This window comes from Stylophora pistillata, chromosome 3 (assembly GCF_964205215.1).
Source record: "Stylophora pistillata chromosome 3, jaStyPist1.2, whole genome shotgun sequence".
NCBI classification, from domain to species: domain Eukaryota; kingdom Metazoa; phylum Cnidaria; class Anthozoa; order Scleractinia; family Pocilloporidae; genus Stylophora; species Stylophora pistillata.
In genome coordinates, this window is record NC_142521.1 from 24,762,707 (window position 1) to 24,781,076 (window position 18,370).

Here is an 18,370-nt window from a genome sequence, read left to right on the forward strand (position 1 = left end):
AAGCTTATTTCGTTAGGCGAAAAAAAAATTTTGGGTTTAGGTGCACTTTAAGTATACTTTCAATTATGATGATCCAAAGAGTAACCTATCCTGTTAAAAATTATCCTTAAATGCGCTTACGATGGAATCATATCATCCGATGTTTCCGAGTAGCCTGATTGCTTAGAGGTTATGTAACGTATTAATCATTCAGCTCTCAAACAGCCTGGTGTTACAAGCTGTACCAGTAAGAAGCAAAACACGGCATAAGGATGTGAGATGATTAATACTGCATGTCATTTTTGACAAGGTTTCTTTTTATTTCAAAAGGAGTTTAATACCATCTCATTCGATTGATTGTGGAGAAAGAATGTGTATCTGCGCTATGAAAGGTTGCGAAAAGGCAATACGAAGGAAAAACAAGGAGGAACACATGGAGGGAAACCAAAGAAAACATTTGTCCTTAATGACCAAGGAACGCCAGAAACTTCTCTGGAACGTCCTCGCTAAGGTAAGTGGATGATAAAATGTGCAAATAAAGGAGGGGTGGGTATCGGCTGTTAGCGTTTTTTTCTTTTTTCTTTTTGCTCTTAACTCAAAAAAGCCATAATTTGGGTTGGAGTTTTTTAATGCAATAGAAATTTGTTTCCTTTAAATGTATCATATATAATTAAACAGTTTCAGTCACTTTTAACAAAGCTCGCGTTGCAATAGCCTTCTACGCAGACGTTCTTTGGGCTCGTCACGCAATCTTCCTCCCCCACGAGCTAAGAAATAAAATAGCTATTCTTAAGGATCAATTTTTGCCCCCGTTTCTTTAAAATTCGCTTTTGTAAGCAACGAGCCATTTCGTTGGCCATTTTGTTGACCATAATATCGTGGTTTTGTGCGCGTCGTTTTCGTCTTTCGCCCACGCCCTAGGCGATCGATGCAATACTGCAAAAAGGCTTAGGGTTTTATTACGACAACTAATAGCCAAAGTACTGGTTTGAAATAATGATAGAATAATTCCCTGGTGTAACATGTGGTACATTTTGCTCATCGCTCTAGATTTTCCTCGCCTTTAAGTCTACGGAGCTCCTAAAAATAGGGAGCGCCTGGGAACATACGAAAATCCTTACGAAACTCGCTAGGCACATTACTTTACATGACATGTTTTCCATATGTTTTATCTCAAAAGTATGTATATTATTTTCTTTTTTCAGGTACCACAAAACATAAAACCAACACCAAATGGAATGGTTACTATATTCACCTGGACATTACCCGCAGCAAAGCAGAATGCAGTAATGCGCTCTCCAATATTTGAAAAGTGGGAGAGACAGTGGTGTATCCTGGTCGACACCAATGACTGCACTTATCTTCAGTACTCCCAAGGTGCTGATTCAGCGTGCGTATCTGTGAGGTAAGTTTCTAAATCTTGACAATGAACATATCAGAGTCAGTTGCTGCTGCAGAGTAGACCCTATGTATCCTAGTTTCATTACTGAAAGCAAATAAACTTCAGTCAGAGGGTGTGGATAAAACGTGGCCTAGGCCATGGCCTACCCTGTGGACCACCCTATGGCCTAACGTATGGCCTACCGGTAGGCAGATTTTTAAGAACATAAAAATAAAATCAGTAAGAGTCGAACGAATACGCTGGCGTACAAAAGGGTATATTAAGAGGTCGCTAACACGATTTTCAACGTCCGAGGGAACGAAACACTGTAAATATCACAGCACTCAACTATACCGGTAGGTTGAGGGGGAGGGGAGAGGTGGGGCTAATATATTGCGTGGTCGCACAGACGTATTTCCTTTCCTAAACGGCTGTTGCCATTTGAAAAGGTCAATTTTGCCATTTTGAAACGGTCGTTGTCATTTGCCGAAACAGTCGTTGCCATTTTATAATGAATGGAAACGACCGTTTCAAAATGGCAACGGTCGTTTACGAAAGGGAAAATTGCGTCGCAGAGGATATGGAAAATGGCGGTCAGTTGGTGACATATAGTGGAGTGCTAGTGTAAAAATGTAATCAGGAACGGCGTTATATCGGAGAGCATATCCGGGTAAGAAAAAGCTAACATAACGTGCCAGGCCAATTTTTTAAGTGCTGTAGAGTATTGAATTTGCAACGAGCACCCCGGGACACGCACGCATCGCCGTCGTAAACATTTCGCAAACTTTACTTGCTTTTTCCAAAGAAAGGGCCAGTATTGCACTAATTTGAAAGGAGAGCTGATATGATGATGTTTGCCCAAAAGTTGCGTTTAACCGGCTTCTGTTCCTCGATTTCGTTATTCTATCAGAAGGTTAAGAAATTTTGATAGGAATGTGGCCCCCCAAAACAACAGAAGAAATTCGTTGGTAAGACAGTACTCAGGAAAACGTTGAAAGGTTTCCAGCAATGCTATCCTTTTAAAGATCTGACCACCGGTAGGCCGTAGGGTAGGCCACAGGGTAGGCCACGTTTTGTCCACACACTTTCTCAGAACGATCTTCGTACACCAAGAGAAATGGGCTCCAAACCTTGTTTGTTTGCAAGCAGCAAAAAAGGGACTTTAATGTCTTGCTCTTATCCCTAGAAGATTTTACGTTAATTCTGGTATAACCAGCATCAAATGTGATTAATCGAATGAAAAAAATTGACACATCCAAAATTTAAACTTCAGGAACTGCAGTTATTTAATTAAAACAGGTTGAGTTTATTATCTGAATATATCAACAAAGTTGAAATGATAAATTGGCCACCGTTACGATTACGTTGCTTTTACCTAATCATTCTAAGCAACACATGGCAATCTGCGGTCTTTCCTTACACCTAGGTAGCCCGGAAAGCCAGAAAACTCTTGAACAAAAGCTCATCTTTCAAACCGGCAGTCTAAATCCCACAGGTATCAACGAACGCTTTTCATTCCACTGATTTATTCGTGTTTTTCTCGTTGCCATGTTCCCACCAATCATGTAGCTCCTTTTTCTGCCTTCAAAAGCACACACAACCCACAATTCCTCTATTCACTTCGACAAAGGGCTAATGCTCAAAACGTCGGCTTTTATAATAGTAATGGTGGCCAATTTACCATTTCAACTTTGTTGATATATTCAAATTACTTCGTTACCCCCACCGACGCAGCCCCAAACAGTTTCTTTAGAAACTTTCAGCCTTTATGAGTTTATTATCAATGACTTGAGAACCTTGATATAGTTGAAGAACATCAGATACATTAGGAGACTTAGGGGAGGGAGAGGGCCCCTGACTGACCTTAGTGCCATATTTACACATACATTTCATTTTTGTCTCTCAAAAAGGGTAACATGTTGTTAGATAATTGCCTGGTAAGCAGAGAAAAATTAGACTTGAGAATACACATTCTCTTACTCCCGATCCATTTATTCGTAATATATAGCTTTAGCCAAGCCTAAAAGCGGAGCTCCCAAGTTCATAATATTAATGATAACATAAAAGAAGTGCAAATGCCAGAACTTGCCTGAGACACCCCTCCCTTCATTTTGATAGTCTCCCCTACCCTACCTGTGGAAGTTGAAGGCACGTACGCATGTACGTACGTATGCTCGGTCAGGCACGTGAAAAACAAACGAAAAGAGGTTAACCATAATTATTCCATGGGTATGGGGGTCTGCCCCATACGCGCTTCGTGCACGTGGGAGCCCCACCATGAATTAAACTTCACAGTATTAGATAGTGGTTAAGGTATGTGCAAGAAATAAAACTGTAGACATAAATTGAGGCGAGGAGCACTGATTTGCCCGAAAATATCCTCAGAATAGGCCATTTTACAGTTGTGTACTTGGTTGCCAAGCCTTTGATTTGGAGTGAGGCTGAAGGTGACCTTGTCATGATAGAGACCTGTATCTACTTAGCATGATAACAAAGTGATTTACATTTGAAAGGCAGCAAGGTTTGTATCATAACAAGGTCACCCTTAGCCTCACTCCTGTTCAAAGGCTTGGCAACCAAGCACACAACTGTAAAATGGACTATTGGGAGAAATAAGTAAAGAGCACTTTTGTGCTAAGGGATGGGTGTGGATTTGTGCCCTGGTTTATTCAAAAGGTGGCTTGTTAGGAATGAATGTAATCACTTAAATACCCTGTATTCAAGGCAGTTAATTGACAGACTATGTCATTAGGAACATTTCATACACTTATTTCATTGTCATGTAACGGCATTTATCTCGTTTATCAACAGTTGTACCTTGAGGAAAGCTGGTGACAAGGCAAGAATTTACATAGTGCCTGTGGTGAAACTGTCAGAAGGCAAGATGGTGAGGCTTGCCAATAAAATGCCTCAAAACACAACACATGCAACAATGAAATTAGAGATGCTAGTACCCGAAATTGTTGAGGATTAAAGAAATTTCATCCTAAAGTTGTAACACTATTTCAATTGAAGCTTGTAATACTATTTTAATTGAATTGAATTTCTTCACTCCTCAACTTTAGAAAGTGCTACTATAGGAAAATTAATTACCTGATGAGGGAATTTGCAATTTGTGCAATATTAGTTTTTGGCATGCAATTTGATGTGGAATTGGTGAGTCAAGTATGGCTTTTCCTTGAATCATATGGATGAATAAAAGTTAATAAGAAGTAAAGAAAACAGCAATGATATACTTTTTTTGTCCTGAGTGCAAAACAAAAGATGCAAAACAGTATCACTGAGCCTCATTTTCCACTCACAATTCCACGCTAAATCCCTCGCTTTATGAACCATCAAAATGCAAGTTTTTATTGAATTATGCAATTCTATAATGAGACTGCATCCCTCTATGAAATCTTAAAAAAATTGAAAACAAAATTTGAGATGATGTCAAAAGTCTAACAAAATTTTTGCATCAAATTTAATAACTAAGATTTGTCTCCAGAACATGAGCATGATAATTTGGCTGGATTAATTGGCAATACACTAAGCTAATTCATACCTCCCTGACATGATTGAATTTAAAGCTACCTTTGTTTCATTTTAATTTATACTCGTTAATGTTACATCCATAGTATAGCACAGGCCAAATTTAGTGTTTGGTTAACTCCTCAGCCTTATTTGATTTTACCAAATTTTAAATCATCCAAATACATGTAATTAAATCTGGTTGGAGAGGAGTGGAAGTTATGTGTATTGTAAATAACTGCAAATGTGCTAAACTCAGAAATACTTGTTGATAAAGTCTATACATCACATAGACAGAGAGAGCTTTTTATCCATAATTGATGTAAAAACTAGGAACTTAATTCTCCAGAATCAATAAATACATATATACTACGAAGAATAGAAGCAAATTTTTAATCCATCATAAAGGTCTCTCATGGTACCCCTATAATTTCAAAGAGTGGAAATTTTATTATAGTGGAAAATATGCTAAAGAAGTTGTCAATTTTTGATTTTGATTATCCCTTGTACTTCTTTTTAATGAAATATTTATTCAATACCCATATTGTAATTCACACATTTTTTTTAAAGCATTAACTATTTACCTCTTGCTTATTTTTAATGACAGGAATTTCAGATGTAAGGATTTTGTTGAGTGTCTTAAAGAATGAGTGGCTCATAGGTTGTTAGGAAGTAGGCACTCAGTGCCTATATTGAGTGTCATCATCTCAATATTAATCTGTAGAAAACATCAAACTCTTTTTGTTTATATTGCATGGATAAATTTTTCAAACAAACTTAGTTGTAATGCAAGTGGTGGATGAGGGTTTTATCCAAGTTAAACTTCATTTCCCTTCCTTTCTTCAAAAAACGTGATGAGATATATTATTAATAGTTTGTCTATTTGCATGTATTTTAATGCTGTCAATACAAATATAATCAAAGTGAATAAGGTCCAGGTTTAGCACCAGGCAAAGTGTATTCAATATCTGTAATTTTTTAATAAATTTCAAATAAACTTTGGAAACTTATTTGCAATGACCCTTTTAATTACTTACTAGGTTTATTCCAATCTCTTTGCCTTTTGCCTGATAGACTGTGGGAATGAGCAGGTTTGCTACTGACAATAGTTATGATCCCAAATGGGTTTCTGTGCTTTTCAATATTACAAACAATGGATTCGAATATGCAACATTTTCAGATAAATTTTAAACTATTGTTAACCCTAAACCTTGACCTCTCAACAAATACATGAAAAGTGATTGTATTCAACCCATTGGTCCTAAAATGTGTACCATACTTTCAGGGTTTTATGTTTGATTCACATCTTCAAGGGTCTTAATACAGATCATATAAGAGTTGTAAATTTCTGATTTATGTTGGAGCTTCAAATTCATACTTTACAACCAGATCAAAACCTTCCACTCAGGGATTGCCTTACATTTACGGGTCTTATAATCAGGGGTTCTTACAATCAGGGGTCTTACAGTCAGGGGTTCTTACAATCAGAGGTCTTACAGTCAGGGGTCTTACAATCAGGGGTTCTTACAATCAGGGGTTCTTACAATCAGGGGTTCTTACAATCAGGGGTCTTACAGTCAGGGGTTCTTACAATCAGGGGTTCTTACAATCGGGCTCTTACAATCAGGGGTCTTACAGTAAGGGGTTCTTACAATCAGGGGCTCTTACAATCAGGGGTTCTTACAAATAGGGGTTCTTACAATCAGGGGTCTTACAGCAAGGGGTTCTTACAATCAGGGGTTCTTACAATCAGGGGTCTTACAATCAGGGGTTCTTACAATCAGGGGTTCTTACAATCAGGGGTTCTTAAAATCAGGGGTTCTTACAATCAGGGGTTCTTACAAACAGGGGTCTTACAGTCAGGGGTTCTTACAATCAGGGGTCTTACAGTCAGGGGTTCTTACAATCAGGGGTTCTTACAATCAGGGGTTCTTACAATCAGGGGTCTTACAATCAGGGGTCTTACAGTAAGGGGTTCTCACAATCAGGGGTTCTTACAATCAGGGGTTCTTACAAACAGGGGTTCTTACAATCAGGGGTCTTACAGTAAGGGGTTCTTACAATCAGGGGTTCTTACAATCAGGGGTTCTTACAATCAGGGGTTCTTAAAATCAGGGGTTCTTACAATCAGGGGTTCTTACAAACAGGGGTCTTACAGTCAGGGGTTCTTACAGTCAGGGGTTCTTACAATCAGGGGTTCTTACAGTCAGGGGTTCTTACAATGAGGGGTCTTACAATCAGGGGTTCTTACAATCAGGGGTTCTTACAGTCAGGGGTTTTTACAGTCAGGGGTTCTTACAATCAGGGGTTCTTACAAACAGGGGTCTTACAATCAGGGGTTCTTACAGTCGGGAAATCTTACAATCAGGGATTCTTACAATCAGGGGTCTTACAATCAGGGGTTCTTACAATCGGGGGTTCTTACAATCAGGGGTCTTACAGTCAGGGGTTCTTACAATCAGGGGTCTTACAGTCAGGGGTTCTTACAATCAGGGGTTCTTACAATCAGGGGTTCTTACAATCAGGGGTTCTTACAATCGGGGGTTCTTACAATCAGGGGTCTTACAATCAGGGGTTCTTACAATCAGGGGTTCTTACAAACAGGGGTTCTTACAATCAGGGGTCTTACAGTAAGGGGTTCTTACAATCAGGGGTTCTTACAATCAGGGGTCTTACAATCAGGGGTTCTTACAATCAGGGGTTCTTAAAATCAGGGGTTCTTACAATCAGGGGTTCTTAGAAACAGGGGTCTTACAGTCAGGGGTTCTTACAATCAGGGGTCTTACAGTCAGGGGTTCTTACAATCAGGGGTTCTTACAATCAGGGGTTCTTACAATCAGGGGTCTTACAATCAGGGGTCTTACAGTAAGGGGTTCTTACAATCAGGGGTTCTTACAATCAGGGGTTCTTACAAACAGGGGTTCTTACAATCAGGGGTCTTACAGTAAGGGGTTCTTACAATCAGGGGTTCTTACAATCAAGTGACTGGTGCCTGGAAATTAAACTGTAGAGCTGAACTATTTGCAAACTCTGACCGGGAAATTTGACCGTTCCCACGCTTTTCAGAAATATGTAAATATATTTCCTATATAAAAACGGTGGGTTTTCTGAACCTTGAATGTTTTCCCACTTTGCCATGGTCAATATCTCTTGCTTTGAGGGTCCCAAACTTTTATTTAATGTTTGAAGACTGTTTTACCCTTATAGTTTATGCTTACACCTGTACTGTTCGCAAACTTGGAATTTTGGAACTCTTCACTGTTGACTCGCAAATCATTGTTACGTTTGATGGTAGAATTAACAAGATGTTTGGGATACTTCAACCGTGAGAATACTGATTTCAAACGTCATGTCGACAATCGCTACAAAAAGGGTTTACTAAGAACTATGCTTGATCGAGCACATCGTTTACCTTCATCTTGGACACATTTTTCCGACGAATGTGACCCGCATCAAAAGCTTCGTTGACTCCAAAATTTGCGACCAACAGCAGCCTTTATCACCATCTCAAGAGACAAACGACACGGTCCGAGAAGGTTTACCATTTAAAGACCAAATCTCAACAGATATTGTGAGGAAACGACTTATAAGGATCTAAGCCTAAAAGTACACACACCATCCAGCCTGTGTTTGTGAGCCGACAAATCGAACAAGAATTAAATGTGAAGGAACCAAAGCCACCAATTGTAAATGAGCAGTGCGGTTCTCAATGTGACCTGCGTGATGCGGGTTATGTAGGTTACACAGGGGGACATTTACATAATCGTGTAAAAGGACATAAACAGCAATCCTCCGCCATTGCCAAACACTATCAGAACATGCACAGGAAAATGCTCCAGGGCCTGCTAAAGCGTTTCGAAGCGCTTAAGAAATGCAGAAACAAATTGGACTTTTTAGTGTACGAAATGCTTTTTATATAAGAGCGTCAAAGCCAAATCTCAACGTGCAATCAGACTCCATTCGTGCGAAAGTATTTCTATAATATTATTATGATCTTCGCACCCTCTTGTGTTATTTTTTCGCACCAAAAACGCTTTATATGTTGTAATGTGTATGATCTTTTATATTTTCCTTGATAATGGAGTCATGGCTACTCCGAAACGTCGGATCTTATCGTTCGTTTTTACAGTTTTATGTCTTTAGTGAATTGTTTACTTAATTTAGAAATTAACGGTACTCAGTAATTTTCCTGAGTATCGTTGATTTGGGGGTCTAAAGGGAATACCTAACATAGCTCGAAAGGGTTTTTTTGACCGCGAGGAGAATGGATTCCAAGATACACGGAAGCAAATTACTCGTACGCGCTAGAGAAATAAGCGATGGCGCGCGCGATCAGATCCGGGGGCGAGTTGTAACTAAACATGGCCGCCACTAGCGTTTCAAAGTTGCCGTGTATCTCTACTGTTTCCACTGGAAGTGGTTGGTTGTTTAAGAAACAAAAATGAAAAGTTTACTTCTTGAAAGCAGGTAAGAAAATGTTTTGATGGCAGAACTCTTGCCGAAACTGGTCAATTCTCTTCTTGCGCATACCGATAATGCCTCGCGCCTTGGGTATAACCGGGATAAAAAGAAATGGCGTCTTGTGCTTCGAAAAGTAAGCCTTGCCAGAAATATCCAAAAACCTACAAAGAAGTCTCCGGTTCAACAAAACCAAAACTAAAAGAGCTCTGTAGAGCTTTAACAATTGATTTTGAAACGTCAATTGGAAAAAAAAACACTCATAAATGTCGTTTGCAATGTCTTGAATATATCAACTTCCGGCTCAGTCAAGAGTAAACATGACGCAGTCACTACGAAAAGTAAATACTAATAAATAAATAATTTGGCAATGGACATTCCACTGGGTGGCTCTTCTTGTCCACTGTTTCCAGATCGAATAGGAATTTGGAATGTTGGTTTTTGCGGAGGGAGGAAAACTGATATTCCATCGCTTGCATGCCTAAAAAGCTGAAAGACTGGCAGAAAAGCTTAAAAGGAGTCCCTTCTGTTTCTTGGGAAAGACCAAATTTAGAAGCATCATGGCTGAACATCACCATGAGATCCCAATCATTCCTTGTTGGCTGTGTCTACAGACCACCTGATGACTCCTCCTTTTTCCACTCTTTCAGAGACCTGATTACTAATATCTGGCTGAAAAGAAAAAATGTAATCCTTGTTGGCGACTTCAACTCTTATATGTTGCACAAACCTAACAATAGGGAATCCGAATATGGAAAACGCCTACGATGGATTCTATGTAGCTGTGGACTAAAAAACATTATCAACAGCCCAACCCGTATTAGTGCCAACTCCAAGTCACTTATTGACCTCGTGTTCACTAGTCAGCCCTCAAAAATCCAAACCTCTGGCTCCATCGACCTGGGTATCTCTGACCACCATCTAATATTCGCAGTCTTTAAAGTTGCAAGAGGTAATGCAAAACCCAAAGTTATCCCAACCAGGAATTATAACTCGCTAGACACAAGACAACTTAGAAGTGACTTCGACCAGGCTCCTTGGCATACAACTAGTTTATTCGACGACATCGATGACAGTGTAGACGCTTGGCACTGTCTATACAATGAAATCCTAAATCACCACCCACCCCCACGAGATGCTAAAATAAGAGATAAGGCTCTTCCTTGGATCAACACCTCCATCAGGAAAGAAATGAACAAAAGATACAAGCTCCTTAAAAGGTAAAGTCATCAGGCGACCCCAAAATATGGAGTCTCTACAAACAGAAGCGATATGAGGTTAAGAAGCTACTAAGAAGTGCTGAAGCTGATTATTGGCAAAAATTATTCAATGAAGCTACTGATTCTAATGAATTTTGGAAATTGACCGACCAAGTCTTGAGGAAACATGAAGTTAAAAACATCGGTCCAATCTGTGATTACAACGAGGAGATAATAACCCATGACTTAGAGAAGACAGAGTATTAAATGACTTTTTTGCGAATGTCGGCAAAGACCTCACTAAGCAACTTGACCCTTTGATCTTGTCGTCTATAAACACCTTTATCACTAGAGTCACTCCTACCAGGGACAAAACTGACATGAGCTGGGAACTGGTAAAAAACAAACTGATTAAAGCTGCTAGCCCCAAGAAGGCTACTGGTCCAGACCAAGTATCCCCCAGGGTCCTCTCCATGATTGGTGACCCCGTTATCCACACTCTTTTACCAATCTTCAGGAAGAGTATATGTGATGCATCTTTCCCTTCAAGCTGGAAATTATCACGTGTTAAACCCATATTTAGGAAAGGCTTACCAACAGAAGTGAACAACTACAGACCTATCTCCCTCCTCAGTATCCCTGGGAAAATCTTAGAAGATGTTGTCAGTTATACCTTGAACAACCATTTGAACACACAAGGCTTGTTATCTCATAGACAGTGGGGTTTTCGGAAAAATTATTCAACTGAAAGCCTCTTACTTCACCTAACAGAAACCTGGAAAAATGCGCTAGACAAGGGCCTGAAAGTGGGCGTGCTTTCTATTGACTTTCGAAAAGCATTCGACACAGTGAACCATACCATCCTTCTAGAGAAGCTAAAGGCCATTGGGATATTTGGCGATTTACTTTCGTGGCTACCGACTACATGTGTGCACGTAAGCAATTTGTCCAAATATCAGGATATCAGTCCGAGCCCAAAACCATCACACATGGAGTTCCTCAAGGCTCAATACTAGGGCCCGAATTATTTTCAATATTTGTAAACGATTTTCCAGCATCAATAACTAGTGGTGAATTATTTATGTTTGCCGATGATACCACTATTTTTACAATTGGGAACAACATCGACGATATCATCTTAACACTCCAGTCTGTACTAGACCAGCTGTACACCTGGTGGCAATCTAACAGATTAATCGCCAACGAATCGAAATGTGAACCCCTGATAATCTCTAGCCAGAACTTTATTGGCCCCCTGCCACGTTTGGCCTTTGGTAATATTTTTATTGAGTACAAATCATCATCTAAATGTCTTGGGGTGACAACTGACAGCAAGCTATCATGGCAGGAGCACATAAAGAACGTTTGTAAGTCATTTAGCAACAAAGTCGCAGTACTGAATCGGATAAAGTTTTTACCGATGCCAACCTTAGAAAACATTTAGTATAAAACTATTATCCCCAGCGTTTTGTATGGCATTGTATTCTGGGGGTCTTGTTCTTCAGCCTTGACGGATGATATTGGTCGAATTCATTTAAGAGCTACTAGAATTATTTATAACCTACCCCATAGCATCTACAGTGATGACATCATGAACGCTCCACTCTGGAACTCTATTGTTTTATTTTACATCAGGAGACTTTTAGTTATTACGTACAATATCTATCATGGAAATAGCATCGAGCCTCTAAATGACTTAATAGTGAAATCCGAGACTCCTTATGACTTAAGAAAATCCTTAAAAGTTAAGGTTCATAGACCAAGAACAAAAATGGGAAGATCTTCGTTTAAGCACAGAGCTGCACTATCCTGGAATCTCCTTCCTGAAGACATCAAGAACTGTTCAAACTTAACTTCTTTCAAGAGAAAACTCAGGGAAAATAAGAGAATTCTGAAATCTGTCAGTTTTGCTAAAGTTTCCCGCAGCGTTTCCAACGAATCTGTTGACTTTAAATGCTTTTAACATTTACTCCGTATTGCTATTAATATTTATTTCTTCTAATTGTCATTATTTACATACCCATTTTCGGTTTATTCACTAACTAGGTTTTTATTAATTGATAGTTTAATTGGTGCAGGTCCACATCAGGACGTAATAACTTGCCTATCCCTCAGCTTCCTTTTTTAAATAAACTATGATGATGATGATGAAAGCAATGAAGACAATGTAACGATCGAGACAGTCAAAACAATAGCTGTTAATCTCCAGGAACAAATCGCTCAGTTCGGCTGTATGATGAAAAGTTTAGGAACAATGGAGAAAAAAGAATTTGAAAAGTACACACGTGTATTTTCTGACAATGGAGAAAAAAGAATTTGAAAAGTACACACGTGTATTTTCTGACTCCAAATACAAACAAAGGGGCAAGAAACGAATTTCAAACGCCAAGCGGCTAGCAACTAACAAACGCAGGGGGCGCAGAAAAGTCAGACGCCAAACACGTTCAACTATCAAAATAGAGGCGAACAAAACGCACATAAAAAACCCTTCAAATAAAGAACTTACAAACGACCAGATTAATTTACTGGCAAAAGGGCTTAAAGACCTAAGGGAAGATGTTGAAGTTGACACCGCATCAGCAAAGTCGACCACGAGTCCGCTCGGTAGGTCTTACTTTTTTCCGCGGAATATTTAAATGGGTAACTCTGAGTGCCGCGATTTGTTTCTCATTGAGTTTGATTCCTAATAAATGAAATGACCGAGAATTTTCCTGAAAATGATGAAATATGAAAAGGATAATGAAATCATTGTTGGATCCAGGATTGTAAACATTAACAGTTTTATTATGAAGAAAATGGAGAAGTATAAATGTTGCCATAAAAATAAACATAATTTTAGAAAAAGTGAGTTTGCATTTTTAGAAAAAGTGAGTTTGCATTTCTAGAAAAATGCAAACTCACTTTTGTTAAGAAAGGATTGCAAAGTTTGTCTTGTTTTCCATTAAAAACGGAATAATAAAAGTTCGCGGTTATGACAGTGGTAAAGAGAGAAAAAGAAAAGTGAAGCCAAGGCTTGTTCATACCTCTAGTAGCTCGAAAATTAGAAATTTGCGAAATCTGTGACCAACCAATTGAGTGATGTATCTGAAACGCAGATACGCTTGGGCCACCTGCGGTAATACACAATCTAACCAGCTGTCAGCACTTTCACTGAACCACATCATTTACGATACAATCGCCAATTCTCATCACTTTCAGTGGCTATTTCACCATTTAGAGAACGCTCGCGCATTTTCGAGCGTTTACCCTAAGTCTGGATTATTTGTGGTGAAATCACTATATATAGTAACTTTACTGCGTTGAAAAAAAGGGATTTTCCCCAACAAATCGGTGTTGAGGAACGGTGTACGTGGCCCTAATCAGCGGATTATTAATGAGGGACAATTTTCTTTATATTTCCTAGAAACTTGTCACGGTTTGTAGCTTATCAAGGAAAGTAAACAGTTTTACTTCAAACTGAAAACAAGTCTTATTTGCATATTCAGAGCAGAAATTTGAATGACCGTAAAGCTCAATTGTAGACTTCACACTTGACTATAACTGCAAAAGCGGTCAAATCACTATGTATAGTGACTTAACTTCGCTGAAAAGAAAAGGATTCCTCACCGAATTGGTACTGAGGAACGGTGTACGTGACCAAATTAGCGGATTATTTATGAGGGAGAAATTTCTTTATATTTCCAAGAAACTTGTCTCGGTTTGTGGCTTATCGAGGAAAGTAAACAATTTTACTTCAAACGGAAAACAAGTATTATTTGCATAGTAAGAGCAGAAATTTGAATGACAGTAAAGCTCAATTGTAGACGTATACCCAGTAAACAAACTAGAAAATCGATTGCAGGTTTTCCACGAGAACAAATGAGTTATTTTGAGCTATCGCAGTCGAAATGTTATAGAATGCTGGTAGAGACAATCCCATCTTAAACTCATGTAATTTTAATGATATGAAAACACTTGCAATCTCTATATATATCGGCATTGTTTAGCAGCACTTCACATTTAGCTATAACTGCAAAAGTGGGTAAATTCTAAATTTGATCGTCGACGATCTTCAGACCATGGAGGAGAAATCAGGACAAGGAAATGAACCTACACCATCAACTGGTTCACCCGCAGCGAGTGGACAGCATTCATTACCTCAGGATGAGACCAAAGGAACAGAGAGTAATCAGCGCGAGACCCGAATGAAGAAAGAGAATTTGTACATGGTATTAGCGCTTTGGATGGAAAGTTTTCCGGTCATGGAACAGCGAGACAATGCCAAACACGTTAACAAAGTCGGTGTAGTGTTCGTATTACCAACCGATCGTGTCCTGACTGCCGACTGTAGTCGCGATGGTGTTCATGGTGTCGCCCGTGTCATGATCAACCACTGTGGGAAGCTTGAGGGCTGTAAAGTGTTTGTGTCTCGAAAACCTTGTTCCCTTTGCGCTAAACTTCTTGTACAGTCTAGAGTTTCGCGCTTGTTCTATCTACCGACACAGCCAGAATCGGACAACGAAGAAGAATTAGAAACAGTGGACAACCTCTTCAAAACCAGTTCCGTTGGTCAATCTGTCTTCGTCCCTTATGTCGACCAAAGGGTCCTAGATAGAGTGAAGAGGGAACTACCAAAAGAGATCACGTCAGATGAAATCAGCAAGGATCGAGATGAGCTCTTCAAAAAATGGTGGAGTGACGAATGGTCGGTAAGAGCCCAAAAAGTTCTTCATTGGCCTTGCTTCCAGGGTGAGATGGAAATTCAGGTTAAGAAGGATTTTAAATCCTTAACGGAATGGATCGCCGTTGTCAAAGCCCCTGTGGACAAAGGTGTTTCTTTCCGGAAGGTTACGCTTGACGCCAATTCTCGAGTGGCTCGTGGTGACACTGCTGACGCTGTTTTTTACAATGACTTCGATACAGCTCGCCACTTGATAATTTTTGCCAAAATGCTTGCTACACAGACAGATGACCCCAAGAAAGGCGTTGGAGCTGTCATCGTAAAAGGCCTAGTTCCAGAGATAGTGTCTCTTGGATGGAATGGCTTTCCATCCAAGGCATTGTATGGTGAGTTTCCAAGAGCTTCCGATGACGACAGTGCGCACCAAAAAAAGTTCCCTTATGTGATCCACGCCGAGCAGAACGCTCTGCTTGTAAGGAACGCCAAAGATTTGACAAACGGAACCCTGTTTGTGACCAAGCCTCCATGCGATGAATGTGCACCAATGATCAAGCTCACGGGAGTTAAGACCATTGTAGTAGGTGAAATGATAGAGAAGAGTCAGGGAGGATATCTTTCCTACAATCTAATTAAAGAATACATTAAAAAAAAGGAAGTAAAATGCTACCAAATGGAACTCAAAGCCACAGAATGAAAGCGTTTGGGGCCTTATCCAGAACTAAGGAAGAAAATGAAATCGAGTTAAGTTGATACGGTTTTGTGAACCTTTGTAACAGATCTGTTGAGATTGACGTACGTAAGATTATTATCTTCCGTCTTACTCAGTAATGATATAAAAAATGTTTTTTTTTTGTCTAATATAAGAAAGATTCAACTAAGCATTATTTTTTTGGCTCGTACTCAGGCAAGATCGACTTCCCTTACAGGAAAGTTTTTGATATTTGCCTCGCAGAAGAAATGCAGCTTAAATTATGCTTTTACGCGTCGTATCCATTCAAAGGATAAGCTGCGACAGAAATATTTCTTATTAACTACACGCGAGGGTTTGAAGTTTTCTTCTTTGAATATGTCAAACTTTGTAAATCAAATGAATATCTATATTTCATTTGGTATAGCATGAAAGTAAAACACGAGGTTTTACATAATTTTTGCGCGAAAACATTTCAGAATGTTTTCATAGTAGTGCAATCTGTTCTTTACCTTTTTTTCCTCTCTCCTTTTCTAACATCTCCTATGCAATCGATATGAAATTTTCATACTAGGTTCGTAGTTTTCAAAAAATGTCGTAGATCTGCGCCTCAGAATAAATGAGGAAGCTTTTATTTAGATGCTGTATGCATTTGTCGTTTAATTTGTTATTTTGGTTTTGAGGTATTTTATAATTTGTGAACACCACTGCTTACTACTGCAATAGATTTGCAACATATTTACCGAATAGAGGAGGCATTTTTAGAAAACATAGAAGCTTTCATTCAATAAAGCTTCCGTTAATATTTAAAGCATCTGATGAACTTCCCCATTGGAACTTTGTGGCTCTTCACCCTGCCGAGAAAAATTGTTTTGTGATTGAGATGCGTCGAATTAGAATGTTTGTAGTCTTCCCATCAAATTTTATAGTGGAAATTCCTTGGCCTTTACCCAGTATCCCGTCCCACGATTTCAAAAGTTTAAAGGATCAGAGTCGTATAGCCTTGAGTAAGCATGCCTCCAAAAATAAATCGTATGTCTTACCTTGAATCTTCAAGCCCATTTCAGTCTGGAAATTTGACTTGGCATGACAGGTTTGATTTCAACTCATACCCCACTGCGGCCACCCATCGTCTGTTTGATGCACATGGTTAAATGAAGGCAGCTCTGCCGTTGCCGATAGTTATTAAAATTGCGATTTCAACTCCCGCAGAGGCCCTATTTTTCACTTCTACAGACCCTAGTTTTGTTTCGCAATTTACACCTGATTATAACTGCAATGAGTAAGCTTCTAGCTTGGATTGCCGATAATCTTCAGGTTACGGAGGAGAAATCTAGGAAATGAACTAACGCTGGTCCATTAGGATTCCATAACCGAAAATCTCTAACTCAAGTTTCGATAAGACAATTGAGACACGCGAACTGTACCTGTAATTCAATTAGCTTCACTTTGAATAACTACGATCTCTTTACGATGTTGAATAAGATAATGTGTTGAGTTCAAAACAAGTGTAGTGTTTGCTTTTGAAGATGATAAATGTAAATTGTGTACCTGTAATTTAATTAGCTTCACTTTGAATAACTGCTATCTCTTTACGATATTGATTAAGATAATGTGTTGAGTTCAAAACAAGTGTAGTGTTTGCTTTTGAAGATGATAAATGTGAACACAGGCGGCCCAAGCTCACTTTAAGAACCACACAAGGAACACAATTTGCATATCGATTTATAAGGATTTGTATGGGATTTTCTACAAGATATCCATGGAGATACTTAAAAGTGAAAATATTAAATAAAAATGGCTTACCTTATTCCATACGTGTGTTGATTGCTCCTGGTGTCGTCATTTTACCGATTTAACTTGATTTGATGGTTTTTTTTTAACGCTGTGGCTATATGGCCGGTAACCGGTCAAGGTGTTAATAACACTAAATGACCGGCAGTCCGATATTTGTTTTAAAAAATCATCAAATCAAAAAATCCAAGCTAATCCAAACCAATGTCGATTAGGAAATGTCAAGCGATCCTGAAATGATTTAGAGCTCTCAAGTCCAGCGCTTGGTTTATGCTGGCTCAGAATTACGAAACCATGCTTTGTGACACTTAGAATATTTTCCAGGTCGACTGCCGGTCAAGATGTTTAAAACACTAAATGGCCTGCAGTCCGATATTTTTTAAAAAATCATCAAATCAAAGAATCCAAGCTAATCCAAACCATCGTAGGTCGATTAGGAAATGTCAAGGGATCCTGAAATAATTTAGAGATCTCAAGTCCAGCGCTTGGTTTATGCCGAGCACAGAGTACGAAAACATATTTTGTGACACTTAAAATTTTTTTCAGGTCGACTGCCGGTCAATTTTTTAAAAACACTAAATGGCCGGCAGTCCGATATTTTTTTTCTTTTTTTTTTGTGTGAAGCAATGATGTTCGTGGGAGTGGATTTGTAAATGTCGTTGTACAAATGTCCAATGGTTCCTCGGAGTCACCCGTCCCCT

The 18,370-nt window shown here is 39.0% G+C and overlaps 2 protein-coding genes and 2 pseudogenes across 5 annotated transcripts; all 4 read left to right on the forward strand.

The window, feature by feature from the left end:
- The first annotated feature begins 278 nt into the window (after positions 1 to 278).
- Positions 279 to 5,880, forward strand: LOC148735185 (uncharacterized). 4 transcript variants are annotated; one of them, XM_088753945.1, is made up of 3 exons: positions 279 to 490; positions 1,185 to 1,384; positions 4,172 to 5,880. In XM_088753945.1, the coding sequence occupies exons 1-3, from the start codon at positions 350 to 352 to the stop codon at positions 4,332 to 4,334; spliced, it is 504 nt and encodes a 167-aa protein (XP_088610071.1). In that variant the 5' UTR covers positions 279 to 349; the 3' UTR covers positions 4,335 to 5,880. The 4 variants fall into 4 exon arrangements, 1 of the variants encoding a protein (XP_088610071.1); XR_015998911.1 differs by lacking the exons at positions 279 to 490; positions 1,185 to 1,384 and adding exons at positions 1,780 to 2,030; positions 2,787 to 2,855 and having other exon boundaries at positions 4,172 to 4,351; XR_015998912.1 differs by lacking the exons at positions 279 to 490; positions 1,185 to 1,384 and adding exons at positions 1,780 to 2,030; positions 2,791 to 2,855 and having other exon boundaries at positions 4,172 to 4,351.
- Positions 5,881 to 8,010: 2,130 nt separating this feature from the next.
- On the forward strand, positions 8,011 to 8,852 carry LOC148735186 (uncharacterized; annotated as a pseudogene).
- Positions 8,853 to 9,805: 953 nt separating this feature from the next.
- On the forward strand, positions 9,806 to 11,543 carry LOC148735187 (uncharacterized). Its single transcript, XM_088752885.1, has 2 exons — positions 9,806 to 10,548; positions 10,880 to 11,543. Exons 1-2 carry the CDS (start codon positions 9,806 to 9,808, stop codon positions 11,541 to 11,543), a joined length of 1,407 nt encoding a protein of 468 aa, XP_088609011.1.
- Positions 11,544 to 14,091: 2,548 nt separating this feature from the next.
- Positions 14,092 to 17,771, forward strand: LOC111347599 (dCTP deaminase-like; annotated as a pseudogene).
- The last annotated feature ends 599 nt before the right edge of the window (positions 17,772 to 18,370 follow it).